Source organism: Ochotona curzoniae, unplaced genomic scaffold (genome assembly GCF_017591425.1).
Source record: "Ochotona curzoniae isolate NIBS_2020 unplaced genomic scaffold, NIBS_Ocur_1.0 contig_66, whole genome shotgun sequence".
Classification (NCBI taxonomy): Eukaryota; Metazoa; Chordata; class Mammalia; order Lagomorpha; family Ochotonidae; genus Ochotona; species Ochotona curzoniae.
Window position 1 is genome coordinate 11,951,680 of NW_024466512.1, and position 17,662 is coordinate 11,969,341.

The 17,662-nt window shown below is 43.7% G+C and overlaps 1 protein-coding gene across 10 annotated transcripts in view; it reads left to right on the forward strand.

Moving 5' to 3' along the window:
- The window catches only part of ABLIM1 (actin binding LIM protein 1), a 187,725-nt gene that overhangs the window by 123,625 nt on the left and 46,438 nt on the right, over nucleotides 1-17,662 (forward strand). For all 10 annotated transcript variants that reach the window (XM_040992053.1, XM_040992054.1, XM_040992055.1 and 7 more), the window contains one exon: nucleotides 17,023-17,110. In XM_040992053.1, coding sequence (XP_040847987.1) covers nucleotides 17,023-17,110 — 88 coding nt within the window. The remainder of the gene's footprint in view (nucleotides 1-17,022; nucleotides 17,111-17,662) is intronic.

Consider the following 17,662-nt stretch of genomic DNA (forward strand, 5'->3'; position numbering starts at 1 on the left):
AAGCTAACATTTGGGATATTACTAGGGGACCTGTGTGACTGCCCAGGATGATGCAGTTCACAAAATCCACACTTCATTAAATCATCGGTCCAGGAGCTGTCATCAGGGTCCCAGTGTTCAGCCATGACAGGGTCACTGGTGCCCATGTGAGAGGTCCCCATGTCCCCTGACTGTGAGTGGGCCTGGTGTGGCAGGTGCAGCCAGCAGGACATGCACCTGCCCAGCACTGCCTGCTTATCCTGGCTTCAGTCTCCAAGACTTGCCCCTCTGGAGGAACCCTGAGCACATATGGTGGCTCTCACCTAGTGTGGAGCAGTCTGGAATGTGAATGCTGTGTCTCTTTCTTTGAAGAATATAGACATGCTCTGGTTGTCATCCAAACACATGAGCCCTGTCTTAAGTGTACTCTTGTTTGGGGCATCATCAAACCCCGAGGTGTGGAATTCTGTCTTTCCTCCCATCATGTAGAGTTGGTTTTTCACTCTGCTTTTTTCCTCTTCTGATCACTGGAACCCCTCTTCCAGGGCTGCTGGGAGTCCCCTCTCTACTGCTCTAAAGGAATCTGTGCTGCCTGGATTCCTAGCTGGGAGGCGTAGTTGTTTGTGGAAGGGGATGAGGTCCAGCCACAATGGGAGAGGAAATCAGAGGAGGATGTTTTTCAAAGCACACTGTGTTTTTCTGACTCTTGCAGTATTGGCTCCCACCCTGAAGGCTCCTCTAACCCTGGGGAAGAAAGCGTATTTGTAGTCTGATAGTGTACTGTAGGCAGCCCAGAACCGAACCAGCTGCAAAAAGCTTTGATAATGCAGAAGAGTGCTTTATTGGAGATGGCTTGTACTGGATTACCCAAACCCCTAAGCCAAGTCCCCAACTATGTGCAAAGCTCTGTGTCCTGCCCACTTCCCAGGAAGTCTTCCAAGATTTGCCAGAGGGCCAGGCATTTAGCCTGGTGGCCAAGGTGTTGCTTAGGATGCCTGCATTCTGTGTTGGAGTGTGCAGGCTGAACCCTTGACTCCGACTCCTCAACCCAGCTTTCTGCTAATGCAGATCCTGGGATGCAGCAGGGATGGCTCAGCTGATCAAGTTCCTGCCATCTGCAAGGGCTGTCTGGAGTGAGTTCCTGGCTCCTGGCTCCAGCTCCTGCTGTCACTGTGGGTGTTTGTGGGAGTGAGCCACGGGGTGAGATGGTGTTGTCCTCCCTACCCCTCCCTTCCTGGCCCTCTGCCTCTTAAATACAAACCTTCTCTTTAAAAAAATGTTTAGAATAGAAATACTGAGGGAGAGAAAAGAATAGGGCGGGATGGGAAAACATTTATGATTCCTGGGGGAAGGGGAGATACCACAGCACTGAAATGCACTTTAGGGAGCAGCTCCATCAAAAAAAAGCCGTTGACAAACTGGAGTCTAATCCAACTATTTGAGTGAACTTGGATAACCCGCTCGCTGCACACTCTGTACCAAGTTTCACTATCCTTCATTGTTTAAAAACCTATCATAAATAAAAGGGACTTTTTCTGTCATCTAGTACTGTTGTGCCCTCTGCACCCGTTCCTCTCACCAAATGCAAGTGATTGTCCTGTGGCCCCAGGACATGCAGTTAGCAATGGCCTCTCAGAGGGGGGCGGGCATGGATGAGAGGCTAGGGTCGCTGTTGCGTACTTCCAACTCCAGCATGCTGTTGTGCTGGAAGGGCGATGAGGGATGAGGTCATGGGTAATTAAGAAACCCTTAAGTTCTTGCCCTTGCACAAGAGACAAGAATTATCCAGTTGGAGTTAGATTTCCCGAGTGTTGGGTTTGAAGGCAAATATTTATCTTCTCATATTGAGAAAGGAAAAAATGTACAACCTTTGGCTTTGGGTGGAAGGGTTGAGCCCGTGTCCAGGAAGCAGGCTGAGCCTGGTAGATTTCTCTCTGCACTTTCTCTCCACTCATGGGGCAGCAGCCAGCGACATTCATGGGGACTTTCCACTGGACGCTGACTCGCTCCCTGTCAGGCCTGATATCCTGAAAAGACTCTTTGACAGTTCCTCTCATGTATAAATATTTGGAGAGAAAATGGCCAAAAGTTATTTAGTGTTTTGCAACTTGGTTCATTCTCTCCCTGTGTCACGTTATTCTAAGTACACTGATAAATAATTATCATTTCTTTATCTATGCAATAAAGATTGCAGGCTAGGCAGAACCAGTCATTTTATACTTCTCTTTTTAAAAAATTTGTTTATTCATTTATTTGAAAGGTAGAACAACAACCAAAAAAAAAAAAAAAAGAGGAAGAGCTGTGGAATGAGGAGATCTTCCATCTGCTGGTTCACTTCTCCAAATGGCTGCAACCAATCTGGGCCAGGTTGAAGTTAGGAGCTAGGAATTCCGTCATGGTCTCCCTCATGAATGGCAGGGGTACTGGTTGTTGGTCTGTCTCCCACTGCCTTCTCAGCTGCATTGGCAGGAAGCTGGGTCAGAAATAGGAGCCAGGACTTGAACTAGCACTAGGTCCATCATGGGTTGCTAGTGTCAGAAGTATCAGCTTACCCCACTGCAGCACAGTGCCAATCCTAGTTTTATACCTTCTTTAACCTTATGCAGCACATAACTGTAGGCAGACTGAGGTCTCCTCAGAAAGAACATAGGCTTGGGGAATATAAACACTGAACTCCAGGCATTCGGAAAGTTCAGTACAAGGTTCAACCTAGTAAATTTTTTTTTTCAAACCTCCACCTAGGGTAAGTGTTTGGCACAGTTGTTAGAATATCATTTGGAATACCTGCATCCCGCCTTGGGAGTGCTTAGTTTTAAGTCCCAATTCCATGCCCGATTCCAGCTTCCTGCTGGTAAATATGCATCCTGGGTGGTACCAGGTGATGTACTGTGCATGCTGAAGTCCCCACTATGCATGCTGGAAACACGGCTCGAGTTCTGAGTTCCTGGCTTTGGCCTCACATAGCCCCATCTGTTATAGTCACTGGGGAGTGAGCCAGAGCATAGGAGATCTTTCCCTTTATTATTTTTTTTCTCTGTCTCTTTCCTTTCCCTTTCAAATAAATACGTAACAATGCCAAAGGAAAGAACAAGACATCCACCTTTTTGACATCAGTGATAATGTAGATGCAGATCCTGGGGTAACTTTACAATGGGTATAAAACAAGCCAATTAACCCTTTGTGGAGATTCCAATTCTTGTCTCAGTGAGCTCCCATTTGCTAAGGGACAGTCTGACAGCAATCCAGTGGATTTCCCTGGGTGAAGCTTTTATGCTCCCTGCCATGATTTATGGAAGTGGGAAAGAGCGTTTGTTACTTTTAAGCTGTCCAGGCTACCGGCGTCATTTCTAGTCTTTCTAAACCTTGAAATGTAGCAGAATGGGAGTGGGGGTGGAGTTTGCTGTGGAAAACAGATTTGATCAAAGCCCTAGATTTCATCATTTTGAAGATTTTTCACCTGTAGCTCAGAAGTAAGCATGGGAACAGTAGGCTAATCCAGGAGGTGTAAGATGGAGTAAGTGTAAATACATCTTCTAAATACTCACCTGCAGAATAAAGAGTGTTGCTAGTGATAAAAATAACAGCTAAGGGGAGATTTTTTTCATTTCAATAATGAGAGGAAAAATGAAGATCTGCTAATAGCCACTGACGCCCTCGCCCTCCCAGGCCTGGAGCTCTGTCACTTATCTCATGGGCCTGGGGCCCCACTGAGAGAAGCCCTGTGAGGTCCCTGGCAAGGCCGTCCACTGCTGGCAAGCTGCGAGTCAGGAAGATGGCTGATCGACTTTGCAGCCACGTCTCTCCATCCACCCGAAGATGCCGACACAGAAAGACCGGGATGAAAGGGGCTTTGAAGATTGTTCTGCGGTGCTCTGGAGGTCAGACATAATGGATACCTGATGGGACTCAGCTGCCCCGCTTTTCACTTAGAGACCATCTCATAAAAGCTCATTGGCTTCACAGAGGTTAGGAAAACACTCTGCGAATCTGTTTGGCGAGGCACTCAATGAAGTGATTCCTCTCACCTAATTCCTTCAAATTCCTCTCAGGTTAAAACTGATACAAGGGCCAAGCCCGCTTTGGGCAACTGTTTGGCAGTAACTGCTGAAGTTAAACATAAGCATACGGCGTGACCTTGCTGCTGGCCTTCTCGGCCACCTCCAACTGTGTGAGGGCTCTTGAAGAGTCCAGGGACAGTGCGGATTTTGGGGGCAGGGGAAACTGTGGGGAGTTCAAAATCAGCCTTCAGCTCCATTTCCCACCATCTTTTTGAAGTGCCCTCATGCATACAACTTGTAGGTGGATGTGAAAAAATACACGGGCAGGTGTTTTCACAGTGATTCTCTCTGAAACAGCCAATGTGTTTGAGCTGCCCAAGAGTGGAGTGGATAAACGAGGCGCAGTCCTTGTACGCAAAGCAATGCTGTGCAGTTGTGAGATGCAGTGAAGTGTGACTACGCTCAGTGTTACATTTGCTTCCATTTTTACCTAAGCTTCAAAATCAGATACACTGAGCGTGGTGGGGAAGGCGTCAGCCTAGCGAGGGGGGAGGAGTTTCTGAGCATTTGTTGAGCTGTGTACTTATGACTTACACACTTTTTTTCCCTCAGTGTATGATTTATTTCAATAAATAACTTCACTTAACAGAGTAGACGCATACATCTTTCCCCCTCCAAAGCAACAAAGGGAAATCTGTGTCCAGGACACCCTGTCTCTGCCTTGTACGAGAGAGCAGTATGATCTTCTGTGTAGCATCCATAGCATTTTTGCTGACGAAAAAATTAGAAAAGACAAGTTGTAGGACAGGCTGCAGTGACTGCAAATATGAAACCTGATTGGGACACCCCATTCAGCTAGCTCTCCTGGAAACGGATCAGCTTGGACCTCTGGATACCCCCCTGGACTCCATTATATGCTTTAGTAACTTGCCTGGACAGACTAATGAAATGATATTCATGCTGTGTGTCTGGTTCTTGGCTTCAAAAATCTATTTGTCACCCAAAAGACGTGACTTTGTTGCTGAATTTGAAAATGACCAGCATACAGGAACCACCAGGGATGCTTTGTAACAAGTTGGGATGGGCCCAGCGCTGCAGCCTAGTGGCTAAAGTCCTCACCTTGAACAAACCAGGATCCCATATAGTTGCCGGCTGTGGCCCCAGCAGCCCCACTTCCCATCCAACTCCCTGTCTGTGGCCTGGGAGAGCGGTCGAAGACGGCCCAAGGCCTTGGGACCCTGCATCCATGTGGGAGACCCGGAGGAGCTCCTGGCTTTGGATCAGCGCAGCTCTAGCTGTTGCAGTCATTTAGGGAGTGAATCATCGGATAGAGGATCTTCCTCTCTGTCTCTCCTCTTCTCTATATGTATCTGATTTTGCAGTAAAAATGAATAAGTTTGAAAAAAAAGTTGGGATCACAGCTTCCTGTACCAGGAAGCTCACTCAATCTCAAGAAATAACATCAAGGGTGAATATACAGAACATAGAGGATTTTTCAGGTTGTGAACATATTCTGAATGATGCTGTCATGGTAGGTACAGGCTGCTAGGAGTTGCCTAGACCTAGGGAATGTATACCACCTAGAACAAACCCAACTGCAAACTGCAGACTTGGAGGGACAGTGATGTATCAGGGCAGGTTCACCAGCTGCAGCAGATGTGCCTGTCTGATGGGATGTTGTGGAAAGAGCTGAGCATATGTGGGCACAGTGGGTGATTAGTAACCCTTGGGACCTTTTCTGCTCAATTTTGCTTTTAATCTAAAACCACTCTTACGAAGGCCATTCCTTTAAACACATACATGCGTTTGAGATGGTTGACTGTGAAGAATGTGATGTTATCAAGAGTCATGTTTATAATCTTTTAATAGTTGGCTATAGGAAGAAGAAACTTAAGTTCTTTTTTTAAAAGTTGAAAGATCTAGAACAAAGCCAGGAAATGTGCATGGTCAGGGCGGGCCTCAGTGGACCGTCCCTTGTTAAGAGCTGTGAAATGGGCATGTTGACCTCTCTCTGAGTGTGACAGGGAGAGTCAGATGAGACAAGGCATGTGAAGTGCTTAACTCAGTGTATGGGAACAGAAGAACACTGAACTTATAACTGGGGCATAGAAGTACACCTTTTACTTCTCTTCTGGCTAATGTGATGGTTCAAAGAATGGTTGCTGATTTAGAGATTTTCTGTAAAGAGTCTGTATTGGCATATGATTTGACTGGACTTTTCTGGTGAACTTGCGGTGTGGAAAGAGACATCCTGTATTGTTGAAGATACAGGTCTGGCCCGTACCCTTTAGGTAATGTATAATTGCACAGGAACAAGAGAATGAGAGTTCGCCTGTCTTGACCTACCAGATACTTTGCTACCGATTTACTTGTGGTTATTTAATCTCCATAACAAACCTAGGGTTTCTTTCTAGGTAGATTTTCTTATGACTGTTTTACCTACCAATGGATAAATAATTGCAGAAAAAAATATGTCTAAGATCCTACCATTTACAAGTCCAGAGTTTAGACTGAATTCTCGTGGTCCCAGGGCATCTTTTTCCACTGTGATGCATACTGTGACAGGGTGATAGTAACAGCAAAATTAAGCAAATGTATGAACCTAAGGGAAAAGCAGTTAATTGCAAGTACAGAGATCAATCTTCACTAATTTTAGATTTGTGTTTTGCTGTTCATGTCTTGAAATTTGACGAAGTATCTAAGATATATAATAATACTGTTCTCTCCTTAATTGTTTAGCCATCTTTTGCCATCAGGGAATCATTTATGTAGCTGCCTAAGATCTCTGCTGTGCTCATGTGAGTTCAAGAAAGGCAAACTTGTGTACTGAGCTCAGGATGTTTCCTAGTGCAGACACAGGGCTGTGTGACCTTGACATTGATACAAGTCATTCGGCCTCAGCCTTGTTTGATGACTATGTAACAAGGCTGTTGACACTGAATCAAATTAAATGTCCTGTGTTGAAGCACACAGCAAAAGCAGCCATTGTCGGTACATAGGCTATTATTTGTGCCGTGTTCCTGACGCTCTTTTCAACATCCCGTGTAATCCTAGGCAAGCTACCTAGTTTCTCTGCAGTTAAGTTTGCACTCTGGCACAAAAGAAGTAGTAATTCCTCTGGAGACAGAGAAATGGTGAAGATACGAGCAAACCACTTTACAAATCCTTTTGAAATGTTTGAATCTTTATACATTTGGCAATAATAAAGTTTATCCATCTTTCTATGCAGTTATATTTTGTTCTGAAAAAAAATCTATATTTTTAAATGGCTTCCCACAGGATTACGTGTTTCCAAAAGGAATGAGTATCTGTGCTCTGATGTGCGACTGTGCTTAGACTGGTCAGGCCCTTACCCTCTCTCCCCTGCCATGTGTGTTTTATTTCTTAATTATTCTATCTCTTTTTTTCTTAAGATACAGTATACACACTGTAAAATAGACTCATTATAAATGTTATTCATTTATTATAGCCAAAACTGGAATATCCAAATGATTCTCAATTGGGGAACATAAGTGAAATGTGAAACATTCACTTAGTGAATTAGTGGAATTTAATTAGTGGAATACTTTTAATCAATTGAAAATAGCAGACCACCGGCATATCTGACAACAGGTGAATTAATTTCTCAACAGTGTAATAGAAAATGAAGCAGCTACTTGCAAATGGTTCTCTGTATATGAAATTACTTGAAAAAGCAAGCTAAAAGGACATAAAGTAGATCACTAGTTAGGGAGCCTGAGGAGGGAATTGCACTGATTACAGATGATCAGATGCATGGGGGTGGAATTGAAAAGATAGAGTGACAGAGAGAAGGGGAGAAGCAGAGAGATCTTCCATCCTCTGATTCACTCCTCTAATGATCAAAATAGCTGGGGCTGGGCCACACCACACCAGGAGCCAGGAGTTTCATCTGGGTCTCCCAGATGGCTGGCAGGGACCCAAGGACCTGGGCAGTCTTTTGCTGTCTTCCCAGGTACATCAGCAGGGAGCTATAAGGGAAGAAATGCAGCATGGACATGAACCTGTGCTCCCGTATGATTTGCTAGCATTGTGGATTGTGACTTAATCCAGTGTATCACAATGCCAAAACAGTCAAAGGGAGTGAGCCTTTGGTCTATCAGTTAAGATGCCCACATCCCAGCTCAGCATCCCCAGCCCTTGCTCCTGACTCCAGCCTTCTACTAATGCAGACCCTAGGAGGCAACAGTAAGGGCTGAAGTAATTATGTTCTTGCTGCCCATACGGGAACCCAAAGTGGAATGCCTGACTCCTTCAAATTTATGTACATTTGAGGTGTGAACCAGTGGGTGAAACTCTTTCATCTTTTTTTTTTTTAATTAAGGAACTGGCATTGTGGCAGTAACCAGTAAGACCAGCCTTGAGGTTCTGGCATCACATATGGGTCCGGTTTGTGTCCCAGCTGCTCTACCTCTAACTCCCTGCTAATAGCCTGGGAAAAGTAGCAGAAGAGAGCTCACGTGGTTGTGGCCCAGCCACTTATGTGGGAGACCCAAAAGTTGCTGGCTGCTTATTTGGGCCCATCTTGTACTGGTGCAACCATCTCGGGAATGGACCAGCAGGTAGACAAGCTCTTCAGCTCTCTCTGCTTCTCACTGTAACCAACTTTCAAATAACTAGACACATCTTTAAAAAAAATTCTCTTAAGCTACCAAAGAGATTTTCAAAGTAGCCATATCATTTTCCATCCCCCCAGCAGTATATGGAAATTCTATTTTTTTTTCAATTGTTCCATCAATACTTGATATAGTCTTCTAAAATATACCATTGCACCAGATGTTTAATAGCTTTTCACTGTGGTCTTAACTTTATGATTATGTCCAGAATATTTTCATATACTTATGACACATTTATGTGTCAGTTTAAGTCTTTGGTCCATTTTTAGTTGAATATCAGGCTTTTAATTGAATTTTAAATGATCTTTATATAATATAGTCACAAACTATTTTTCATCCGGGTTTGCAAAAAGTTTTATCAATCTCTGGTAGATCTTTCCATTTTTTTAAGATGCGTTTATTATTTTGAAAAAGTTACAGAAAGAGAGAGCAGTCTTCCATCTCTAGTTCACTCCCCAGATGGCTTTGACAATCGATCTGTGGCTTTCCCAAGGCTGTTAGGGAGGCAGATTGGAAGTGGAGCAGCTGGGACACAAACCAGGACCAGCTAGGATTGCCAGAGTGAAATGCAGTGGCTTTTTGCACTACATTACAATGCTGGCCCCAGTGTTATCATTTTATTCATGATTTTATTCATGATTTCAAGGCCTTTTAATTTTGATGACATTCATGTTGTCATTATTTTTTCTTTTATGGCTCATGCTTTTGGTGTAATATCTAAGACAGCTTTGTTTCAACCAGTGTCATAAACATCTTTGCTTATGTGTTTGATCAGAAATTTTAGCTTTTATGTTTAAGTCTTTTATATTCCAGTTTGAGTTAATTTTTGTGTATGATGTGAAGTAGGAGTTTAACTGGGTCAGTTTGGGGAAAATTATCTTTTATTTGCTAAATTTCCTTGTCTATCATATGGGTTTGTTTCTTCTGTCCCACTGAGCTTTCTAACGCAGTGACGAAACTATGTAGTGTTAATTACTTCTTAATTACTTCTAGCATTTTAGCACATTTGGAAATCACATAATTGTAAGTTGTCCAGTGTTGTTATTTTTTTTCTTTTTCAAAAACTTTCTGGTCTTCTAGGCTGTGTAAACTTTAAGATCACCCAATTTAACTGTGTAATCCTATTGGTATTTTTCTAGATATTACAGGGAGTCTGTATGTTGATTTAAAGATGCCTTCAATCGATGGCATCTCTTAAGGATGCATGTGTTTAGAGATAAGCATCTTTATGGCACTATTAAGTTCCAAAGACTGCTTTAAAGTTTTTGTACTTAACTCATTCCCAGAAAGGAGAAAAAGAAGCAGTAACTCCTTGTGAAATGCCAACATGCATTTCCCCCGGGGTATCGCACCTTTACTTCATTCTCTGCTCTCATTACAAAGCAGTGGCTGCTCTTTTATGGTTTGAGCAGGTGGTCAAAGGGAACCTGAACACGAAAGGTAACTGGTTTATTTTTCTCTGAAGTATTCAGTGTATTCGTGTGTCTGGAGCAGAGTCTATAAACTCAGAGGTGTTATGGTCGTAGAGTGCGAAGGACGCCAGATGTTATCTGTGCAGGTTGGCTTCGCCCAGACTTGTGTGGTGCCCTTGGGGCTTGGTGAAAGCTGCTTGAGCACACTGATTTATTCACCTTTTCCTAAGACAAGAGCGTCAGGACAAGGCGTGCCCTCATTATTCTGCCTGTTCCTGATGTGCATCAGGGGAAAAGCATCCTAGTGAGTGTTCAGCTTGGAGAGCAAGCTGCTCCAGTTGTATTGGAAACCTCTCCCACTTCAGCAGGGAAAAGCCAGTGGATACAAAAAGGCTGAATCAGCCCCTGCACTGCCTTGCACAGAAGTTAAAAAGGGAACTGGCCTATTTGCCCTCTCCCTCCCCACCCATGCACCTGTGCACCTGCTGTGTAACACATTGCTGTCACTCCCTTTGGCTTTGTTGTCTACCATCAAGTTTGGGGCTTAGGTCCTGCCCACACCAGTGTTTTCCTGCTTCATAGTGATTGCCTTGGACTCATTTTAGTGCTCATAAAACATTTTTTTTTGAAGGCGGATGCCTGGGCCTCACATTGAGACTATAATATACTCTTTGAGTGTTGCGTCCACACACTTAAGTTAGAAAATTCCTGAAGGACCTGACACATTAACCTTTAAGTCTTTGCACGTCCCTAGTCAGAAGTCATGGTCAGCCAGAGCTGTTCAGGAGAGAGTCCCAGGGACTTTCTCTAAACATCATCTCCGATTCAGGGTAAGACTTAAAAACAAACAAAACAAAACAGAAAACAACGACAAACTTAGCCCTTGACGGTTCAACTTCCCCCATGGAAATGACCTCATTGAATGATGTCTTCATGCTACACCCTTGGTGTGTCTCAAGGGGCTGCATAAGAAACAAACAGCCTGAAGATTTCCTACCACCAGTGACAATGATTGCGGAGGATGTTTTTCTGTTCTATAACGGAGGGTCCCTGTATGAGAGCTCCTTTGGTGTTTTGATATGAGAGTCTGGCGTCAGGTTCCCTAGGTTCAAAGTCGAGCTTTGCCTTCTGGGAGCTTTGAGTAAAACAATGCAGTTTCCTTGCTTGTGGAATAAAGCTGTACAGCTCTAGCACCCACCTCACAGGACAGTTGTGAGAGGGGTCACTTAAAGTGCTAGATCCAGTGCCTGGCACGAAGGAAGACCACAGCAACCATTACTAATTGAGAATGCCGAAGCCTTGCTTCTTGAGCGACAAGCGAATGTGACCATTTTTTCAATCAGCGAGATGTTTTTGTATTGACTATTGTTTTCCCTTTCTGCCTCAGTATAGAAGCTCCGAGTCCAGTAAACATATTTGCCTTCACTTGGAATCTTTGGATTTTTAAGGTTTTGCATTAGTTACTTGTAAATCAGAGCTTCTTGGGTAAGCATCGGTAAGACATTTTCACAAGTAGGCGAGACACACAGTTATGAGTGGCTGAAGGTTGATTTCAAGGGCCATCAGCCAGTATCCTGTGAGCCCATATCAGGACTGTAAGCTCTAAGAGAAAGGAGGCTGAGAGAGCCTGCAAAGGACCATTGGCAGTCCAGGAGCTAAACAGGTTAACTGTCCAAGGTTGGGTTCTGAAAGGACAAGGCTTCTGCTCTGGCAGTCCTGGAACTCACCAAGGGGTTGAAGTCGTCCATGGTGTCTTACGCTAAATTTTATTTTAGAGTAGTTTGCATTGTCCCACAGTTCTAGGTATGGAGATTAATTAGGTAACAGAAGCAATAGCAACTTTCAGTGTTTGATACAATCAGCACTCTTACAGGGAAACAATTTTTAGCACTTTAAAAATGTAGGCAGATATTTTGTAAAAATCAGATAAACAAGCAAATTGTTTTGTGTTCATGGAGTTTAACGCTAACCAGAAAATAGTGTTTCAAGATGTGCATTTCAAATATGTGAAAATGCAGAAATTAGGTTGAGTGCACAGATGGTGAGGAGTGAACTTCAGTGGCGCTGGAGGCAACCCTGGCCACTGAGGGAGACACAACCCAACTTGCAGGCTGTGTAGTTGGGGCCAGGGACAGTTACTTAGTCTCGTTTTGCTTATGGTCTGAAATCTATTTCCTTCCTCTAAAAATGGCTCCAATTGAAATGATTTTGAATCAGCTATGTACGATTATTGGTTAATTCTAGATGGCCCCATGTCTGCGTTTAGGTCTGCTACTTCTTCCTGCCCCTGTGCACAAGGCTTGTCTGTGAACCCTGGGAGGTGGCTGTGTAGGAGGAAATGAAACAGAGGAGCAACTCACCCAGGCAGAAAACAGACACCCCTGCGCTTGAGTGCCTAATCTTGTAACCTGTCAGACCTGCCCTGTTACAGGAACAAAGGTTCAAGTGACTGCCTGTGAATCTTCTAACATGACGTGACTTCCTTAACATGGTTGAGCATCTTGGGATGAAGCAGGTGCATGGGTGGCGGCCTGGGCATGTGGTAGTTTTGTCGTTCAGCAGTGCTGAAGGCAAACCCTGCTGTGTGGGACCAGAGGGGAACTCCTGTAACCTGTGTCACTGTTGAGACTGAGTCTCACCAATGTTACTTATTTCACGTGCAGGGTATTACACCATTTCCAAGGTCTCCTTTGATAATTCACTGCCACCACTTTGAAGAGCTAAAAGCAGTGGAATGCTGTGTGGGTGTTAGTCACGGTGCTGGCTAAGCGTGTGCTGCCTGGGTCTGCATCCAAGTCCCAGCACTTCTGACTGTGTGATTCGGGCCTCAGCTGCTTCATCTCTAACGGGCAGTCAGAGGTCCAGCAGCCTTAGGAAATGTTACATACACTGGCTTAGGAAGCCTGTAAACAGCAAGTACGGAGTCATCACCATTAAAATGTTCACTTTCATTTTATCATCATCACCATCACCCTCATTGTCTACTTGGCAATAGTGGTTGCAAGAGCTGGCAGTTTGCCTGTAAACATGTTTCTCTACAAAATGAGATTAAAAACCCAAGGCCAGGTGCCATTATTCTGAGAGACAAGGACTTTCTTCCTCTGAATCTTTATTTTCTTATTACACAGCACCTTACATGTGTTTCTGTTGTAGAAGATTGAGACCACATAGGAGGCTGGGAAGGAGACTGTGAGGGCTCCTTGCCTGTTCTCTCCTACTTGTGTCACAGCGATGCCCCCAGTGGACTAATCCATGTGCATGCCTCTTGTCTTCTCTTCACACAGGATGCCCCTTCATAACAGGTGTGTCCTTTCTGACACATGTGATAGGAACAATGCCTGCTGTGGTGTTGATTGAGGGAGCCAAGCCATGCAGGACACCAGCTTCCCAGCAGTACTGTCTCTATGATTGTGGATGTGGAGAGAGTCCACAGCCTTCACAGGGCCTTGCTGAGTCAGGATTTGAACCCAGTCGAAGTCCCTGTGTATCCCCACATTTCTGACTACTTCTAATGTGGCTGTAGATTCCAAAATAGGCATTCTGTTGTTTCTACTTGATTTTTTTCCCTTAGTAATATTAGTTTGAATTTGATAGTAGCACATTTTCCATGTAAGTATATGTGAGTTTATTCTTTCAATGAAAACATGTGATTCAGTATTTTTAAGTCCCCTCCTTGTTTGGGTTGTGTTCTGTTTCTTTGTTCTTTGCAGGGCTGGATAACACAGTGCTGAGAGCCTGCACACAAGTGCTTTGAGGTGCATGCATGATGAGTTCCATAGGATAGGGGTTTTGGGGTTGGGCTATGGTAGATACATGTTTGATTGTAACTTTTGTGCCCCAAATGGATTCTGCTCACCAGTAGTGTTTGCGAATGCCTGTTTTCTCACAATAGTCTACTTTTTGTTTTTACCAATTTGGTTTCAAAAATTGTTATTTGCCTAACTCCTAGTAGGGCTGAACTAATTCTTTCTTGAATCATCTCTTACTTTCTCTGAAAATTGCCTTTCACTCATTTATTTTTCATTTTAGACACTCCTTCAGTATTCTGAATAGTAAGCCTGTATCAGAAATATGTGGCAAATAAATAACTTTGTCCAGTTTGTCACATCTCTTTTTTACTTTGTTCTGTGTCTAGAGAATTTTGATTTGTTTGTGCGGAAGTGGGCCAGTCTTTTTCTTTCTTTGTTTCTACCTGTTACCTTGCTTGGAAAGGCTTTGACTTTATTAAAACACTGGCACATTTATTTAAAATACTTTGTTATATATTCTGAAGCTTCTCCACTTTTGTTTCTACTTGGAGCTTTGTAAACGCTCTGGGATTATTTTTACATAGGAATCTAGACGTTCTTTGGGAACATCCAGTTGTCTGACCATTCATTCAACTCACTTGAAACCACTGTCATCATAATCAAAATTTCCTTGTATGTATCATATGTGTGACTGCTCATTGTGAAAAAGTGTGGTTTTGTACAATTTTTTCCCTCCCAGGGAAGCTCTACACAGCAATTTGTCGAGCTCTGTATGGAAAACTCCTGTGGGTGTTTTGGTTGGGAATAGTTTAAATGGATCAGCATCTTTACAATATGTACTTTGCCCAGCCAGAAACATTATGTTTCCATTTAGGTTCTTTTGTGCTATCAGTCAAGTCCTGTAATTTTTTTTTAATATAGACCTAGCGTTGCAGGGTCTGTCTCCCTTACATTGACTTTGTTTTATGCTAGTGAGTGGGAAATCATGGTTTCTAATACGTTAATGTTTTATCTAGCCACCCGAATGAACTCTTCTGTTAGTGACCAATATTCTTTTCCATGACTTATCACATTAGCCAGGACTGAAGTGCTGTGGACTAATGATGATAGAAATGAAAATCTTTGTCTTATTCCTTCTGGAATGGGAAAACTTCCAGTGTTTCTTTGTCAGCTAAGTAGGGTAAACATTTTTGATCAACTTGCAAGAATCCACCTTTCTTTCCTTTTCCCATCATCCCTCCCTTCCTTCCTTCGTTTCTTTCTCTCTTCTCTTTTTTCCTTAAGTATGTTATTTTAAGTTTATTTGAAAGGCAGGGTTATACAGAGAGAGGAGGGGAGACAGTGATCTGCTAGTTCATTCCCCAAATAGATGCAATGGAGCTGGGCAGGTCCTAAACCAGAAACTAGGAGTTTCACCCAGGTCTCCTGTAGGGATAAACTTGGGTAATTCTTTGCTGCATTCCCAGTGTTTTAGCAGGGAGCTCATCTGAAGTTGAGCTATTGGGACTTGAACCAGCACCTATACGGGTTGCCAGCATCACAAGCTGTGGCTTAAATGAGCTGTTCCACAATACCAGTCCCAGAAATTTCTTTCTGTTCCTACTTTACTGAGAGGTGTGCGTCTCACTCCAAGTTGTAACAGATTCCCATTAAATACCTTTATTCTTTCATTAAATCTTTCTTAAGAATCTAGAGATTGTTCCAAAGTGATTTAGACTTTCATGAACTGACATGCAAACTGGATCACCTTGTTTAGAGCTGAGTAACCCCTGTAGGAGACCTGGATTGAATTCCTGGTTCCTGGCCTGACTCAGCCCTGCCTGTTGCAAGTATTTAGGGAGTAAACCAACACAAAAAAAATCACTAAAGCTCTTTGTCTTCCTCCCTTTCACCTTTCCTCCACTCCTACCCCTCATCATGCTGCCTTTCAGATAGATGAGAAGTAAAACTTTAAATACAAATAAGTACTACTAAACAGTATCTTTTTTGTTCTTGTCTTCAAGTATGTTTGACCCTGGATATCCTAAGCACAGGTGTTATTTCCTATTGACACTGTGACACCTTTCTTACAACTTTCACTCTCATCTCTGCCCACACACACATTAAACATTAAAAAACAAATGTGAAATAGTATGTGGGCAAGAGCAGGAGTGCTGCCTCTGACAGGCACCATGGAAAGGATGTTATTTCTAGCCTCTAAATGAAATAATGTCTTTCGTTCCTCTTGACTGGCCCAAGCAGCTGGCTCTTGACTGTCCCAAGCAGCAGCCTCTGGTTGCTCTGTAGCCTTTCAGGAGAGTGTGAGAAAGGTATCACTGCCTGACCTCTGATTTCCTGTCGCGACATCAGGCAGGTTCAGCTGCAGGACACAGCCACTGCTAAGTCTTTCTCAGCACGCCTTGCGCATGTTGAGGGCAAAAGATAGGTTTCCACAGTTGACTGCTAGAAATGATTTAATCTCAAAGTTCATTTGCTGACTTTTCAGTGGTAAGGATGCCTCACTAAGCTGGAATGCAAGGACTTAGGTTTTGCTTTGTGTTTGGATCGTGGCCCTAATGTGACTTGGTACCTGTCTAGAGAATTGTCTCTGTGTCCAGGAACATGTGGCCTTCAGGGAAGTCGACACGTGCCACGGGGGCATCGGTCACAGTCGGAAAAATGAAATGCCTGTGGACAATGCAGCTCTACCTGAGGGAAATACTGCCTTCGGGAAACTCTTGCCCAAAGAGTGCTGTCCTCGGCATTGAAGAGCGTTAGCTCCTCAGTGAAGCATTGAGGGGATACCTTTTGTCACAGTTTTCTTCAAGCGGGCTGGATTTTATGATTGTTAGGTTGTTTGATCAAAAAGCAATAACCTACTAACTAGAAGGATCATTTGTTTTATTTTGCACAAACCAGGCCTCCGACATAAATTTGCAAGTTTTTGAGGAAGGAGGTAGGGTTTTTGGAGATGGTGTGAACTCATCCTAGTGTGTGGTGTGTAACTAGAAACCATTCAGGAAAGAAGACCTAGGTCAGGCAAGGGGTGGAAGCCAGAAAGTTCCATCAGGGCAGGCATGAGTAGCCGATTTCCAAACATCTACCAATTCCCAGACTGGTTTTGGCTTTTAGGGCCATTGGTGTGGAAAATTTGATCAATTGGACCATTATTTTTGCCTTTACATCCTTCTTTTTTTTTCCTTCCTGATTCTCAAGACCAGAAGAATCTGGATGGGAGTGGACTAAATGTTTCCTGTCTTCTCTCCTGCAGGCAGGAGACAAACATTACCATCCCAGCTGTGCACGATGCAGCAGGTGCAACCAGATGTTTACAGAAGGAGAGGAAATGTACCTGCAAGGTAAGGTAGGCTTAGGAGCTCGATGTGCCTCCTCCACTTGGGGAAAGAAAATCTTGCTTTGCTGCTTGGGTCCTTTCTGGAGAAGGAGGCTTGTAATTATCTGTGATACATAATACATCCCAGGTCCAACACGAACAGGGCCAAAAGATACCTCATCAGATCACGTTACTCAGCCAAGCAGAAAGCCGCAGAGGCGGTTGACACATGGACTTTACTGGCAGGCTTGCGTGGGTCTCCGCGTTGGATGCCACGTGAGAGAGGGGTAGAAATTAGTCTCGCCTCCTCCTCAGGAAGGTGTGTGGAGAATGAAAGATGAAAAGCATTTCTAGAAGCTACTAGAAAGTTACTTATTCGATGGCTTTGCCTTTTCTCTACTCATGGTCCTGTGAGAAGTATTTTCCAAGGCTTCTGAGTATGTTCTTATCTGGGCTTTCAAAAAAATGTGATTTGGTCAATTGCATTGCACACAGTTCATTCTTGAAGAGGACATGGCTGTCGTAGGAATCAGAGAGCAAGCAAGGAGGAAAACCTGAAACAGAAATCAAGAAGTTT